Source organism: Rattus norvegicus, chromosome 14 (assembly GCF_036323735.1).
Source record: "Rattus norvegicus strain BN/NHsdMcwi chromosome 14, GRCr8, whole genome shotgun sequence".
Taxonomy (NCBI): Eukaryota; Metazoa; Chordata; class Mammalia; order Rodentia; family Muridae; genus Rattus; species Rattus norvegicus.
In genome coordinates, this window is record NC_086032.1 from 5,105,920 (window position 1) to 5,121,267 (window position 15,348).

General features: G+C 42.5%; 1 protein-coding gene and 1 pseudogene across 13 annotated transcripts in view; one reads left to right on the forward strand and one right to left on the reverse strand.

Annotated features, from left to right (window-relative positions):
- Positions 1–15,348, forward strand: part of Abcg3 (ATP-binding cassette, subfamily G (WHITE), member 3) — a 75,488-nt gene that overhangs the window by 37,645 nt on the left and 22,495 nt on the right. For all 13 annotated transcript variants that reach the window (XM_039092264.2, XM_063273449.1, XM_039092263.2 and 10 more), the window contains 4 exons: positions 802–953; positions 1,854–1,946; positions 4,197–4,444; positions 7,037–7,119. In XM_039092264.2, coding sequence (XP_038948192.1) covers positions 802–953; positions 1,854–1,946; positions 4,197–4,444; positions 7,037–7,119 — 576 coding nt within the window. The remainder of the gene's footprint in view (positions 1–801; positions 954–1,853; positions 1,947–4,196; positions 4,445–7,036; positions 7,120–15,348) is intronic.
- On the reverse strand, positions 14,755–14,853 carry LOC120096854 (small nucleolar RNA U3; annotated as a pseudogene).

The window sequence follows — 15,348 nt, forward strand, 5'->3', positions numbered from 1 at the left end:
ATGCGGATGCTTCCACTCCTTTATAAAAGGGAGACAAAAATATTCATAGGAGGAGATATGGAGGCAAAGTTTAGAGCAGAAACAGAAGAAATGTCCATTCAGACCCTGCCCTAAATGTGGCCCATGTATATACAACCACCAAAACTAGATAAGATTGATGAAGCTAAAAAATGCATGCTGAAAAGATCAGATATAGATATCTCCTGAGAGACACAACCAAAGCATGTCAAATACAGTCAATGCTAGCAGCAAAACACTGAACTGAGAGCAAGACCCTATTGGGGGAATTAAAGGAAGGATTGAAAGAGCTGAAGGGGCTTGCAACCCCATTAGAACAACAACGCTAAGCAACCAGAGCTTCCAGGGACTAAGCTAATACCATAAGACTATACCATGGACTGACCCAGGGATCCAACTAGATATGTAGCAGAGAATAGCCTTGTTGGGGCACCAGTGGAAGGGAAGCCCTTGGTCTTGCCAAGGTTGGAACCCCAGTGCCGGGGAATATCAGCCGTGGTGGTAAGGGAGGGTGGATGGGGGTGAACACCCTTATGGCGGAGAGGGAGGGGAATAGGGGACTTATGGACAGGAAATCCGGAAGGGGAATAACATTTGAAATGTAAATAAAGAAATATATCCAATAAAAAACTTTTAAACTAAAAAAAAAAAAACAAAAAACAAAAAACAAAAATTCCACCTGAAATGGGAATAAAGAGTATAATGTCAGGAATGAAATATTCTGACGAGAATTTCAAGGTTCTGGTGTCCAGCGACTTATCATGTCTCCTTCTCTGAACTTAGGATGTCGATGAAGGGAAAGACAATCATCTTCTCCATCAATCAGCCTCAGTACTCCATCTTCAGATTCTTTGATAGCCTCACCTTAGTGGCTTCAGGAAAACTCATGTTTCATGGACCTGCACGGGACGCTCTGGAGTACTTCACATCTGCGGGTACGGTCGCCTGTTGCTGTGAGAGCTCCTCCATTCACAGGGCCTGCAAAGAGAACAGGGGGTATCAGGGCTGCTGTTTGACTCTTGTGCAGACTTACTGAGTGTGGGTTTCTCCACTTTAAATACCGGTGATTAATTTGGTGACAGGATGTTTTGTTAATTTAACAGTCTGGCTTGTTGTTCAGATCTCTTCTTTGGCCACAGGACCGGTTATCCACCATTTGAGTAGCTCCGGAAAGGCCGGGTATCACAGTCTTCCTGTTCACACAGCAGATGGTAGTTGTCAGTTTCCCCTAGTGCGTGACCCACCTCTGAGGTGCTGCTGAGTTGTTACTAACTTATTGGTGACTTTGTAGTTTGGGTTCAGGCCTTGCTTGGGGACTATAGAGACTTAAACTGATTTCATGTTTCTGCTCTGCCTGTTTTCTACAGAGTCAGATTGTATGGTGAGGTTTTTTTCAAAGATTCATGCATTTAGCTTTCTCTTTTAGAAGCATGAATGCAGTTGTGGAGGCTTCTCTGCCTCCTAGAGGATAGGCTTAGCTTTTTACTTTCCAGCACTCTTTATTTGTTATCAGTTGATCATTGTCATTGAAAATGTACAAGGCTGGTGAGTCTGTGGTGTCCCATAAAATTTCAGGCTGAGTTCAAATGTTTCACAGGAAGACTTTGCATGTATATCATACACATAAACATATATGTTATCTATATATTAGACAGGAAAGAGAGATTGCTGAAATATTATATTAATTTCCATATGAATGGATATATATATATATAAAACAAATTAGTGAAGGGGAACAGGAAGAGGAGGAAGACGTTAGACTGTGTCCTCCCTCCACTTCCCCACTCTCTGAGAGAGTGTCCTCAGGCTGTGTTCTTTGACTGCATTCTTTGTAGGTTACCAATACGAGTCCCACAACAACCCTGCAGACTTCTTCCTGGACGTCATTAATGGAGGTTTGTGTGACACAGAGGAAGATGGCCATGAAGGTTGGTGAATCTCCTAGAGTCGCACAAGTTTGCCTAACTGATTTCATTTAAACAAAACAAGGGTTCATTGGAATATAGCTTTTTATGTTAATTAAAATTAGCTGGTAGACTTTGCTGTTGGTCAGTGCTGGGTGTGTTTGATATTATTTATGAAGGAACATTTCTCTGACATTGTCAGCAGTCATGACATCTGTTAGAAAGTGAATGCACTCATTGCTTTGCATATTATTCTCGTACTGCCTTAGATTAGGTTTGCTGAGGTGGCCAGGCCGGCCTCATATCTGTGCTCTTTCTGCCTCACCTCCCAAGTACAGGAATTACAAGGTTTAACAGCTTATCACAGAAAGTCACCTGAGAGGAAGAAATCTCAATTAAGAAAATGCCCTCATAAGGTTGGGCTATAGACAAGTCTGTAGAGTATTTTCTTAATTAGTGATTGATTCGGGAGGGCCTGACCCTATGAGTTGGTCCTGGAGCAGGTAGGCCAGCCCTAGGGCAAGAGAGTGGGAAAGCTGGCCCTGCCCCTCACCAGGGAAGTACAGTAGATCTGGCCAGGCTTAGGAAAGGGTGAGCCTGCCCTAAGGGTGGGAGAACAGGAGAGCTGGTCTTGCCCCCTCTGGCTGCAGCACTCTAGAGAGTGGGCCTTGTATCTCACCTGGACACCACAGTAGAGCTAATTCTGGTGGCCTGGGGGGCTGGTGAGCTGGTTTTTAGGGCATGAGAGTGGGAGAAGTGGCCCTGTCTCTCACTGGTTACAACACTGGGTGAGCTGGCTGTGGTAGTGCTCACCCTGGGGATGAAGATACCAGAGAGCTGGTGGGCTGAGCGCTCAGTTACCACAGAGGCCCAGACCCAGGGCCCACCCCAACCTCTGCTCCATCGTTGACCTGCTGGAGCTTGTGAAAGGGCTGCTCTTGTAGATCCAAAACTACAGGATCTCCATGACTCAGGGCAACAGCAAGATATCTGAGAGAAGTCCCTGTAACAATTGATCACGCAGCAGAAGCCAGAGGCCTCAAAACAGACCAATGACTCATTGCAATGGACATTTGCAAGAGGGTGTTCTGTGTGACAAACTGTGACACATTGTAATTTAAGAAGGAAATTTGGCATTTTATACATTTGAGTATACATTTGCATGTAGCAGAAAGCAGGGACCAGACCTCTGTATTAAGAAACATAGATCTGTATGAGAATTCTTTATTAAGAATTAGGGTCCAGAAGGGAAAAGGCCCTTCAGTTGCTCAATCCGTGGGATAATAAGAGTCATCAGGTCAGCTAGTGTATTAGTCATGGTTTTCTAGAGTCACAGGACCTAAGGAATGCTTCTGTATATCAAGGAATTTATTGTGATGACTTACAGTCTGTAGTCCAACTAACCCAACAATGGGCAGCTGTGAATGGGAAGTCCAAGAATCTAGTAGTTGCTCAGTCCCCACAAGGCTGTGTGTCTTAGCTGCTCTTCTCTAGAAGTTGAGTTCCAACAGATATGCTGACCAGTAAGTGCAAGCAGTCAAAGAAGAGTGAGTCGTCCTTCTTCCAATGTCCTTATGTAGGTCTCCAGCAAAAGGTGTGGCCCAGATTAAGGTCTGTACCACCAGGCCTGGATCTAAAACTTGCTTTGTCCCAGGCTGACCTTGAAATCAGAGATCTCTTTGCCTCAATCTCCTGGGATTAAAGGCATGTACTACTGTGCCTGGGCCTAAGCTTTTCATGGCCACTATGCCTCAAGATCTCCATGCCAAGATCACAGAAACCTGTGCCTTCCAGCCTCAAGATGGGGATCACAGTTGTGCCTTCCATTTCTGTTCATTCTAGATGTAATCAAATTTACAGCCAGGAATAGCCATCACAGTTAGGGATGCTCTTCTAATTACTGTAGCAATTGTTTCATTCTTCCATTTTTGTGGGCTGAGGATATAGGTCAGCCAGGAGAGTGCTCGCCTAGCAAGCACAAAGCATGGAGTTTTATTCCCAGCCCTGCATAACTGGGTATGAAGGTGCACGCCAGTAACCACAGCATTTGAAACAGAATCAGGCTGACCAGGAGAAGTTTAAGGTCACCTTTGACAACATAGCAACTTCGAGGGAGGTCTAGGTCACATAAGACGGTCTCAAAGAACAATCCATACACAATGAGTGTGAAAAGTCAACATAAAATACAGTTAGGAATTCGACATGCTATTCATCAGAAAGATCAGTTAAATTACTTTCTGCTGTTTCTTGTCTTTGTCCACATTCATCACAAAGCTGGAAACTATGAAGAACTTTTTGAGAGAAAATATCAAGCCACAAAAAAATTGGCCAATATGTATGCCCAGTCCCGCTTACACAGTGACACAAGAGCCAGACTGGATCAACTCTTGGGGCAACAGCAGCTGGACAGGAACTCAGCTGTGGAGACCACATGTGTCACCCCTTTCTGGCATCAACTCATGTGGATTACCTATCAATCATTCAAAAATATCCGGGGTTTTCTACTGGTCACTGCGAAACAGGTAATCTGATGAATTACTTTAAATGTATTGTGAAAAACTCAATTGGGAACAATTTATGTCTGTGTCAGTGACTTCTGGGTCACACTTGCCTTCTGCTATTGTCCATGTGTTTGTTGTTCCACTGTTCTTGCCGTGCAGAAATGTTCACGGTGCAACGAGAACATGATTAACTTCATACTTATGGAAAAGGTGTATAGTGGTCGTTTTTCACTTAGAAGAACTATAATGGCTAATCCAAGTAGGACATTTGATTCAACGGTTGCATGAAGTAATGAGAGGCACACTTGGGAGTTCCTCTCAGCTGTATTCTTTACTTCACCAGTGCATCCTCAAGTTCAAGTACAGGCATGAGTAAAGTGAGCACAAAGGATTTTTCGAGGCACAACCTTCCATGTAGGTAGGTGGATGGTAATTCCACAAACAGATAAAATTCATAGCATGCCAGTTGAAAGAACGGACTTTAGAGAAAGTTTCAGTGGAGAAAGGGTGGAGATGGCCAGAGAAAGGGAGGGAAAGAAGAGTTGATCTGTAGCTGAAATCAGTCTGTGAGGAAACAATGCCATTGAACCCCTCTGAGGGGAGCCTGTGTGTCTACTGCCTGAGCGATGAGTCTGTTGTGGAGGGCTGATCTCTTTTTTAGGGGCTGGTGTTTAGAGCAGTAGCTACTCAGAGACCAGTTTATACACAGTGCAACCAGACCTAACAAGACTCCTCTCTCAGCTGGGAACTGTTATGAGGGCACTCTCTGCTTTTCTTTAAACTGTCTCTCTAGCAATGGTCATCCTGCCTTAAAGTGTTTGTTATTGTAACATGAATCATGAATGTCACAGAAATGTAGTTCTTCCTGCTTACTTTGGCCAAAGCAAACTCATTTATGTATTTCGTTGATGGTGACTGTGCCAACGATGATGGTTCTATGGTGTTGTCTATTGATTTCAGGGTCTTCGCCATTAGAGGGTAAGCACTCTGCTGTGGGTCTGCATTTCTGTTCCTGTGCAATCATAATAATCAGTTCACCTTGCTATATCATGGGTTTTACTTTATTATCACACTTGTAGCTTCTGTTGAATACGGATGGCCAGTTGTTGGCTGTGATGAAACCCCACCTAGTTCTTAACACATCTACAGCTGTTTTCATATTTCAATGTTGCGGCCTTCTTTGTGTGTATGTGAGTATGTTGTCATTCCAATTATACTGTCAGTTGCTTCAAACACATTGGTCTTTATACTTAGATGTCATAAAAGGGGCATTCTTATATTGTATCTCATTGGGAAAAAAGGGTCTGACATTATTTGGAATCAAGTGAGTATTTACACCTATAAAATTGTGTCAACACTTGTTGAACAATGAGGCAATAACATGACATAAAAAGTGTGTGTGTATGTATGTGTGTGAGTGTGTATGTGAATGTGAGTATGTGTCTTTGTATGTGACTGTGAGAGTGTCTGAGTGTATGTGTGAGTATGTGAGTGTGTGTGAGTGTGTGAGTGTGTATGTGAGATTGTGTGTGTATGTGAGTGAATGTCTGAGTATGTGAGTGTATGAGTGTGTGTGAGTGTGTATGAGTGTGAGTGTGTGTGTGCACATCTTATCAAGGCTAGGAATTGAGGACTACATTTTTAAATTTGTATTTACTCAATTTTATGCATGGCAGCATCTTATCTGCATGTATAACTGTGTCATTTGCATGCCAATGGAGGTTAGAAGAAGGCATCAGATCTTCTGGAACTTGACTTTCAGGTGCTTGTGAGAAGTCTTTCAAGTCCTCTGCAAGAGCAGCAAATGTTCTTAACAGCTGGGCCAGACCCCCAAGCCCTGGATTTGGGTTTTCAGTTTAAGTTATCATCTTTCATGAAAGAATATTTTCCTTTAGATTATAATTTCTTGTTTTTAAAAAGTAACGACATGAATAATAGAATATCTCAGATGAGTTGCAGCATCATGTCACCTCACCCCTTAGCTAAGTGAAGCCTGTTTTAAAGTCATTTGACCCTCTGACCAGAAGCTGTGCAGCCTTTCTATGAGCTGTCTGCACAGAGTACATGGGGAGCTGAGGGTTAGCAGGAGAGGGGTGAGACTCATTGAGCACAGGCCCCCTCTGCTGACATGATAGAGCAGCACTGACAGAAATGATGGACAGCAGAAGCACTGGGTGCTGCAGAGCTGGCCATGGGAATGCAGGCTGACAGCTGTAATGCTCCCTGTTGCACAGGCACAGACTTCCCAGAGGTTCCACACGTAAGGACAAGCTCACCCCTGCTCAGCAAACAAATGCACTGTTAGAAACTGTGTCACGAGTGGATTTTAATTTTATTATTTACCTTCACTCACCAGTCCCCCTGGGGTACAGGGAGAAACCTTCTCTTTTCCAGAGTCTGTACTGTTAGGGCCTCAGATTGCAGGGCCCTCAACTTTCCATTTAACATGCTATCAGTCTATAAACATGCATGTTTTGTATACTCCCAGGATTCTGGTCAAAATATGCTGTCAGGTATGATTAGAAACCACATATCTTAAAGTAATGGACAACGTGTTGAGTACTTTCTACGCCTAATGGAAACTTCCCTTTGTTCTCGTTTTCTCTTCGATAGGCTGTTATCACAGCCACGCTGGCAGCACTGGTAGGCATCGCTTTCCAGATCCTGAAAAATGGTTGTATTGAAGTATACATAAGGTAAGCAAATTTAGGTCCTGATTTTGAGACAGTGCTGTCATTTTTGTCAAGCTTATTTATTTATCCATTCAGACTTGGAATTCATGACGAGTAGGCGTTCATTAGGTGGTCGGGTGTGCTGTACATTGAAGGCCAGCCGGGAGAGCTCACGTTTCCTGTATTTGTGTGTGGATCCTATACATACCATGCCATCGTTCACATTTTTAAATCCTTATCTTATATATTCCATCCCTGCCACATTTTCCCTCCCTCCGCTCCCCCCAGTCTCTCACCCTACCACCTCTCTCTCCCAGATGCACCCCCATCTCTTCTCCAAAGAAAGAGCAGGCCTCCCAGTGACACCAACCAAACATGGAATAAAAACCTTCAAGAAGACTTGTCATATACCCTCCTATCATGGCTAGATAAGGCAGCCCAAAAGGAGGGAACGGTTTTGGTGTATGTGACTCTAGCCACAATCTAAACATAAGGGCAATTCTTCACCTTCCTACATGGAGTCCCATAGTTCTGGGAGAAGATACACACACACACACACACACACACACAGAGAGAGAGAGAGAGAGAGAGAGAGAGAGAGAGAGAGAGAGAGAGCACAAAACAAATTACTCTCAATTCCTGGCAACCACCACTCTGTTGTCTGTCTTTGAATCTGACTAATATGGGACCCTGACTTGATTCCATTAGTGTAATGTCTTCAGGACTCATCCAAAGGGCATGTGTGGGGATTTCTCGGACTCTATAGGGCAGAATAATTGTATTTGTGTGCACATGCTGTTGCTTCTCATTCGTCTTGCCTGGAAATGTGTTTTTTTCTTACCTTTGCCTATTATGAAAGATGCTGCTGCATGGACAATACATGTGTTTAGGCCCTGGAAGTTTGACCTTACGATAGAGGGCTAGAGTTGACACACCATAAGGCCACTGTGTTATTTGAGGTACTGATATCCTGTCTCCACTCCACTGTACTGTTTTATATTCTTACCAGCAGAACACAAGAGCTGAAGTATGTCTACATTCTCATACAAACATATTCTTTCTTGCTTAGAACAAGGAATTGTTCTAAGCATCCAATGCTTTATGAATTCTTTGTAGAACCCCCTTTCCTATTTTAAATTAGAATATTTTCTTTTCATTCCAAATTTATTTATTTATTTGTTTGCTTATTTATTTATTTAGTGTGTGTATGTGTGTGGGCATGTATGTCCTACAGTATGGATGTGGAAGACAGAGGACAATTGACAAGAGCTGATCTGCCCACCACTTGGGTTTCAGGGATTGCTTGTAGGTCATCAAGCTTGGCATAGTTATCTTACCTTCTAAACCATCTCACTGGACTTGGATTATTCTTTGCTATTGAGTTACAGTTATTTTTGTTTCTGAAATATGAACCCCTCACCACATACATGATGCACACACATTTTCTCCCCTTCTGTGTGTTGCCTTTTTAGTCTGTTGATAGTGCCCTTGGTGCAGGCATGGCTTTAGCTTACCTATCTATTCTGCAATTGTGGATTTGGGGTCAGTTTTCCTGAATACACTTGATTTGTTTGAATGTGAGTGTTGGGTAACAGATTGGATTCAGTTAGTCTGACTTCTCAAATAGCTGTCATTATTATGGTTGTTGTCTAGTTTGAGTTATCATGTGGCCTTAAAGATATCCTCTGTTTTTAATTGGATATTTTCTTTATTTACATTTCAGATGTTATCCCCTTTCCTGGTTTCCCCTCCATAAACCCCATATTCCTGCTTCTATGAGGGTACTTGCCCACCCAACCACCCACTCCCTCCCACCTCCCTACCCTGGCATTCTCCTACACTGGAGCATCAAGCCTTCACAGGACCAAAGGCCTCTCCTCCCATTGATGCCCCACAAGGCCCTCCTCTGCTACACATGGGACTGGAGCCATGGGTCCCTCCATGTGTACTCTTTGGTTGGTAGTTTATTCCCTGGGAGCTCTGGTTGGTTGACATTATTGTTCTTCCTAGGGAGTTGCAAACTCTTTCAGCTCCTTCAGTCCTTTCTATAACTTCTCCATTGGGAACCCCATTCTTGGTCCAATGGTTGACTGTGAGCTCTCAGGAGACAGCTATATTAGGCTCCTGTCAGCATGCACTTCTTAGCATCTGCAATAGTGTCTGGGTCTTGTGACTGTTTGTGGGACCAAGTGTGAGAGTCTCTCGATAGCCTTCCCTTTGGTCTCTGCTCCAAACTCTGTTTCCATATCTCCTCCTATGAATATTTTGTTCCCCCTTCTAGGAAGGACTGAAGCATCCACACTTTGGTCATCTTTCTTTTTGAGCTTCATGTAGTCTGTGGATTGTATCTTGGGTATTCTGAGCTTTTGGGGTAATATCCACTTATCAGTGAGTACGTGCCATGTGTGTTTTTTTGTGATTGGATTACCTCACTTAGGATGATATCTTCTAGTTCCATCCATTTGCCTATGAATTTCATGAAGTCATTGTTTTTAATAGCTGAGTAGAACTCCATTGTGTAAATGTACCACATTTTCTGTATTTATTCCTCTGTTGAAGGGCATCTGGGTTCTTTCCAGCTTTTGGCTATTATAAATAAGGCTGCTATGAACATAGTGGAGCATGAGTCCTTGTTGTATGTTGGAACATCTTTTGGGTATATGCCCAGGAGTGGTATAGCTGGGTCCTCAGGGAGTATTATGTTCACTTTTCTGAGGAACTTCCAGACTGATTTTGAGAGTGGTTGTACCAGCTTGCAATCCCACTAACAATGGAGGAGTGTTCCTCTTTCTCCACATTCTTGCCAGTGTCTGCTGTCACCTGAGTTTTTGATCTTAGCCATTCTGACTGGTGTGAGGTGGAATCTCAGAGTTGTTTTGATTTTTATTTCTATGATGACTAAAGATGCTGGACATTTCATTAGGTGTTTCTCAGCCATTCAATATTCCTCATTTGAGAACTCTTTGTTTAGTTATGTACCCCCTTTTTAAATAGGGTTCTTTGATTCTCTGGAGTCTAACTTCTTGTGTTCTTTCTGTATATTGGATATTAGCTCTCTATCACATATAGGATTGGTAAAGATCTTTTCCCAATCTGTTGGTTGCCATTATGTCTTAATGACAGTGTCCTTTGCATTATAGAATCTTTGCAATTTTATGAAGTCCTATTTATTGATTCTTGATCTTAGAGCATAAGCCATTGGTGAATTTCCTCAGTGTCCATTTGTTTGAAGATTTTCCACCACATTTTCTTTTATTAGTTTGAGTTATCTGGTTTTATGTGGAGGTCATTGATCCATTTGGACTTAAGCTTTGTACAGGGTGATAAGCAGGGATCAATCTGCATTCTTCTACATGCTGACCTCCAGTTGCACCAGCACCATTTGTTGAAAATGCTATCTTTTTTTCCACTGGATGGTTTTAAGTCCTTTGTCAAAGATCAAGTGACTAAAGGTTCATTTCTGGGTCTTCAGTTCTATTCTATTGATCTACCTGCCTGGCTCTGTACCAATACTATACAGTTTTAGGGCATTATTGCTTAGTAATACAGCTTGAGGTTAGAGATGGTGCTTTCCCCCAGAAGTTCTTTTATTGTTCAGAATAGATTTTGGTATACTGGGTTTTTTGTTATTCCCAATGAATTTGCAAATTGCTTTTTCTAACTCTGTGAAGAATATGATAGTACACTTAAGTAACCCCAAAAATTCCACCAGAGAACTCCTAAACCTTATAAATAACTTAAGCAAAATGATTGGATACAAAATTAACTCAAAGGAATCAGTAACCTTCCTCTACTCAAAGGATAAACAGGCTGAGAAAGGAATTAGGGAAATGTCACCCTTCACAGTAGTCACAAATAATATAAAATGCCTAGGTATGCCTCTAACCAAGCGAGTGAAATATCTGCATGAAAAGATATCCTTTTATGTTAAACTACAGCATGTGCCGAACATATTTTGTCAGCATCAGCACATTTGTCAGAATTCTCACTGAAATTTATGTAAGGCAAATGATTTGCTCAATGCTGTGTGCAAAACAGAGCAGGGTACTTCACAATGGCCTGAGAGTTTTGACAACTAAAGAAACTTCAGGACTCCTGAGAATGCAGAGCAGCAGAGACCACCAATACTGCCCACCCCTGCCCGCATCCCTGTCCCAAGAGGAAACTGTATATGGCCTTTGGGAACCAGAAGATAGGGGCACTCGAACGGCAGAACCAACAGAACCAAAAGTTGGTCCTTTGATAAAATCAACAAGATAGATAAACCCTTAGCCAGATTAATGAGAGGACACAGAGAGTGTGTCCAAATTAACAAAATCAGAAATGAAAAGGGAGACATAACTACAGAATCAGAGGAAATTCAAAAAATCATCATATCCTACTTACAAAAACCTATATTGAAGAAAAGTTGAAAATCTGCAGGAAATGGACAATTTCCCAGACAGATACCAGGCACCTAAGTTAAATCAGGAACAGATAAACCGTTTAAACAACCCCATACCTCCTAAAGAAATAGAAGCAGTCATTAAAAGTCTCCCAACCAAAAAGAGCCCAGGTCCAGATGGGTTCAGTGCAGAATTCTATCAGACCTTTATAGAAGACCTCATAGCAATACTGTCCAAACTATTCCACAAAATTGAAACAGATGGAGCACTACCGAATTCCTTCTCTGAAGCCACAATTACTCTTATACCTAAACCACACAAAGATCCCACAAAGAAAGAGAACTTCAGACCAATTTCCCTTATGAATATCGACGCAAAAACACTCAATAAAATTCTTGCAAACCAAATCCAAGAGCACATCGAAACAATCATCCAACATGATCAAGTAGGCTTCATCCCAGGCAGGCAGGGATGGTTTAATATATGGAAAATCATATTTTGTGGCATAGAGCTCCTTTGGCTCCACAGTCCTATAGGGTTGAGATGGCAACAGAATAGGGAAACAGTGGCATTAAAAGCAATAATTAGACCCAAAAATTCATCCTGTGCATAGGTCTTAGTTAAGGTTTTACTGCTGTGAGCAGACACCATGACCAAGGCAAGTCTTTAAAGAGCAACATTTAATTGGGCCTACAGGTTCAGAGATTCAGTCCATTATCATCAAGGTGGGAGCATGGCAGCATCCAGGCAGGCATGGTGCAGGAGGACCTGAGAATTCTACATCTTCATCTGAAGGCTGCTAGTGGAAGACTGGCTTCCATGCAGCTAGGATAAGGGTCTTAAAGGTCACACCCACAGGGACACACATATTCCAACAAGGCCACACCTCCTAATAGTGCCACTCCTTGGCCCAAGCATATACAAACCATCACAGCATACTAACAAACATCTGAAATTATTTTCCCTGAATGCATCTGTAGTCTGATGTACATTGGAACATTACACACAGTAACCAAGTTAAGGGATTTAAGTGTCTGCCAACGGAAAACTGGCAAAGAAAATGAGAATTGTAGTGTGCTTATCTTGAAAATGGGAATTTCAACAATAAAGGATAGAATTGAAGATTTAAAGAACATCATGCAAAGTAAAGTAATCTAAGGACACAGAGAGGCAAGCACACGTTTCACATACGTGTGGACTATAAAGCTCCAGGCAGCCTGGTTGACAGTGGCAACTGCCAGAGGCAACTGCCAGAGGTGTGCATGGAAGAGACACATATGGGCTGAGAGTACAAAATCCATTAACCTGGAGAAGTAACATTCTCTTCCACTGAAACAAATTGTATGGCACATTCAATCCAGCAAACACAATGTATTTCAAATGAGGTACCATAGAGATGTAGAGGTGGGTATCACTTCATTTAGTTTCACTAAATTATTTCACAGAAGTTTTCATGAATTATATTTCTTTTATACTTTATACATTTAACTATGATTTGTTTATCTATAATTAAAATATTTTAAAAATCAGATCAGTAAGTAGATGTGGCACAGAGTTAACTGTAGCCAGGGTCACAGGGTTCCCCTTTCTAAATTCTTAGTTTTGTCAATAAAAAAATGAAAACACAGATGGGATCTGGAGGAAAATTTATTGGAGGGGAGGGATACCTGCTACCTGAGGTCACCTTTGTCGGGGAGGGGAGGGAGGGAAGGAAGGAGGGAGGGGGGGGAGAGAGAGAGAGAGAGAGAGAGAGAGAGAGAGAGAGAGAGAGAGAAACAGATGAGCCTTGAAAAGCAGAATTGGCTCTTGAGGAGATGAGGAAGAGCCCAGGCCTGCTGCTTTGTTCTGTCATGGGTGCCTGGGTCCTTTGCTTTTATTTGATTCTTTAAAGCAGGACCAAAGTTGTAACCTGACAGGCCCAGGATTGTCCTGTAGCCCAGGCTAGCCTCAGTCGACAGCAGTCATCCTGCCCCTGCCTCCCAAGTTCTTCTCTCTAATAAGGTCTCCTTATCTGATCTGGGTATCCATCCACTATGTACCTATGTAAGGAGAGTCAATGACCCCTGACTGTCATATATGTCAGGATGTTAGGACCCCAATCACACCATTTGCCTTAGAGGAACCTGACACGTGTGTCCAGGAGACACATGGCAGCAGGGGGCTTTTATTCCCTTTTATTCAGTATCACATGAACTCAAATTATTTCTTATAAATATGCATGCCTGAATTCATTTTTTTTTGCACTCTTAGATTTTAAAACTTTTCAGGAAGATGGTTGTCCTATTTTAGGAATAGTCATCTTTAAGGGTCATCCTTAATAATCATCTATGACAACTCTGTGGCGATGCCTCCAGCTGTTGAGAGGGGATTCCCTCTGCTGGCTCATTCTTCTTCATCTGTGAAAGCAAAGTGGCTAATTGAATGAAAGCCCCTTGGATGTTGGTGCCTGCGCCGCCAGTGTGTGAATATCAGGCATAGGTCTGCGGGATTGAAAGAAACCACATACACAGGTCATCCCTTTTCAGCTAGTGCCACCAAGGCTTTACTGAGATCTCCTTATATACCAGAGGCAAAAGCCATGGAAAACAACAAGGCAGGTGAAAATCCCTAACCAGGAAAACAGGAAAAGTCTGTGTGGTGGAAAGTTCTGGGTCCAATCAGGGGCATAAACAACTTCTTAAACAACAACAAGCTGGAAGGCTCAGTGGGGAGGAAGGGTGCCATCGAAAATCCCAGCCCCAAATCAGGGGCTAAGAGCAGCTCCCAAGGGTGTAAACAATTTCTTGCTATAGCAGGCTAAAAGGCTCAGCGAGGGGGGAGGGAAACACCAAGGTAGGGCCCCCTCTTTTATTTTTTTTAAGTAGTGCCTGTCTTAGGATCAATCTGGGGTTCCAAAACTCTCGTCTCTGAAAATCCTGCCAGCCTCAGGATTTCTGTCTGAGGAGAGTATGGTCTCAGAAGGTTGCCCGTCTTTGGCTAACTATTTGTCGTACAAACTGAGCCTAATTTGGGCCAATGGATTATTCCTGGCCAATGAAAACCAAACCTGTTTGGTTTTAGCCTGAGACCGGATCTGTTGGTACTCTAAAACAACCCAAGGGCAGATGCTAAGAGCAAGCAATCAAGATAAGCATTCATCCCCAACAGCCTTGCTGCTATTAAGTACCTTAACAGGGTTTTACACACATAGATGATAAAAGTTAGAACAAGATAGAACATGGGTTTCCCAGAGGAAGTCCTATTGAGAGCAGTTTGTTGGTTGAGATGAAGAATGACCAACTGAATCTGAATATTAGTGCTATTTTGCACAGTCAATGCCATGGTGTCTTTTATAGTAACGAACTATAGAAATGATCCCTGAAAGTATAGTCTTCATGGTGTCTTTTATAGAATGTATCCATAGTCCCACAGTTCCAATGACAGCTATCGACTGAGACATGGCCACACCGGCCACTGTAGCAGCAGTGGCTGAAATGGCAATGGCAGCAATGACTGTTGCAGTAATGGCAAAGTCTTTTTTTATGCCTGTAGAGTACCACTGGGCATCAGCCTTCACCCAGAGGTATGGGGATCACACCAGAAACTCGAACAATCCATGTAGCATCTTCTTGTTCTCAGTAATTGTTCGGTAGGATAGGACCTGCAAGAACAATTGAGAATGTCCTCTCTTGACACTGCCTTAGTCCCATTCCAAACCAAAGGAAAAGGGGTGCCAACCCACATGGCACAGATTTTAGAAAATTTTTTCTCTCTTCTCAGTTGACCAATGTCTTAAATATTGAAAAGAAATATCCAATCTTTTCTGGAGCAGCAGCTACTCCCAAAAATTTAAAGCATGTTGTAAGCTTGTAGTAAAATTAAAATGTCT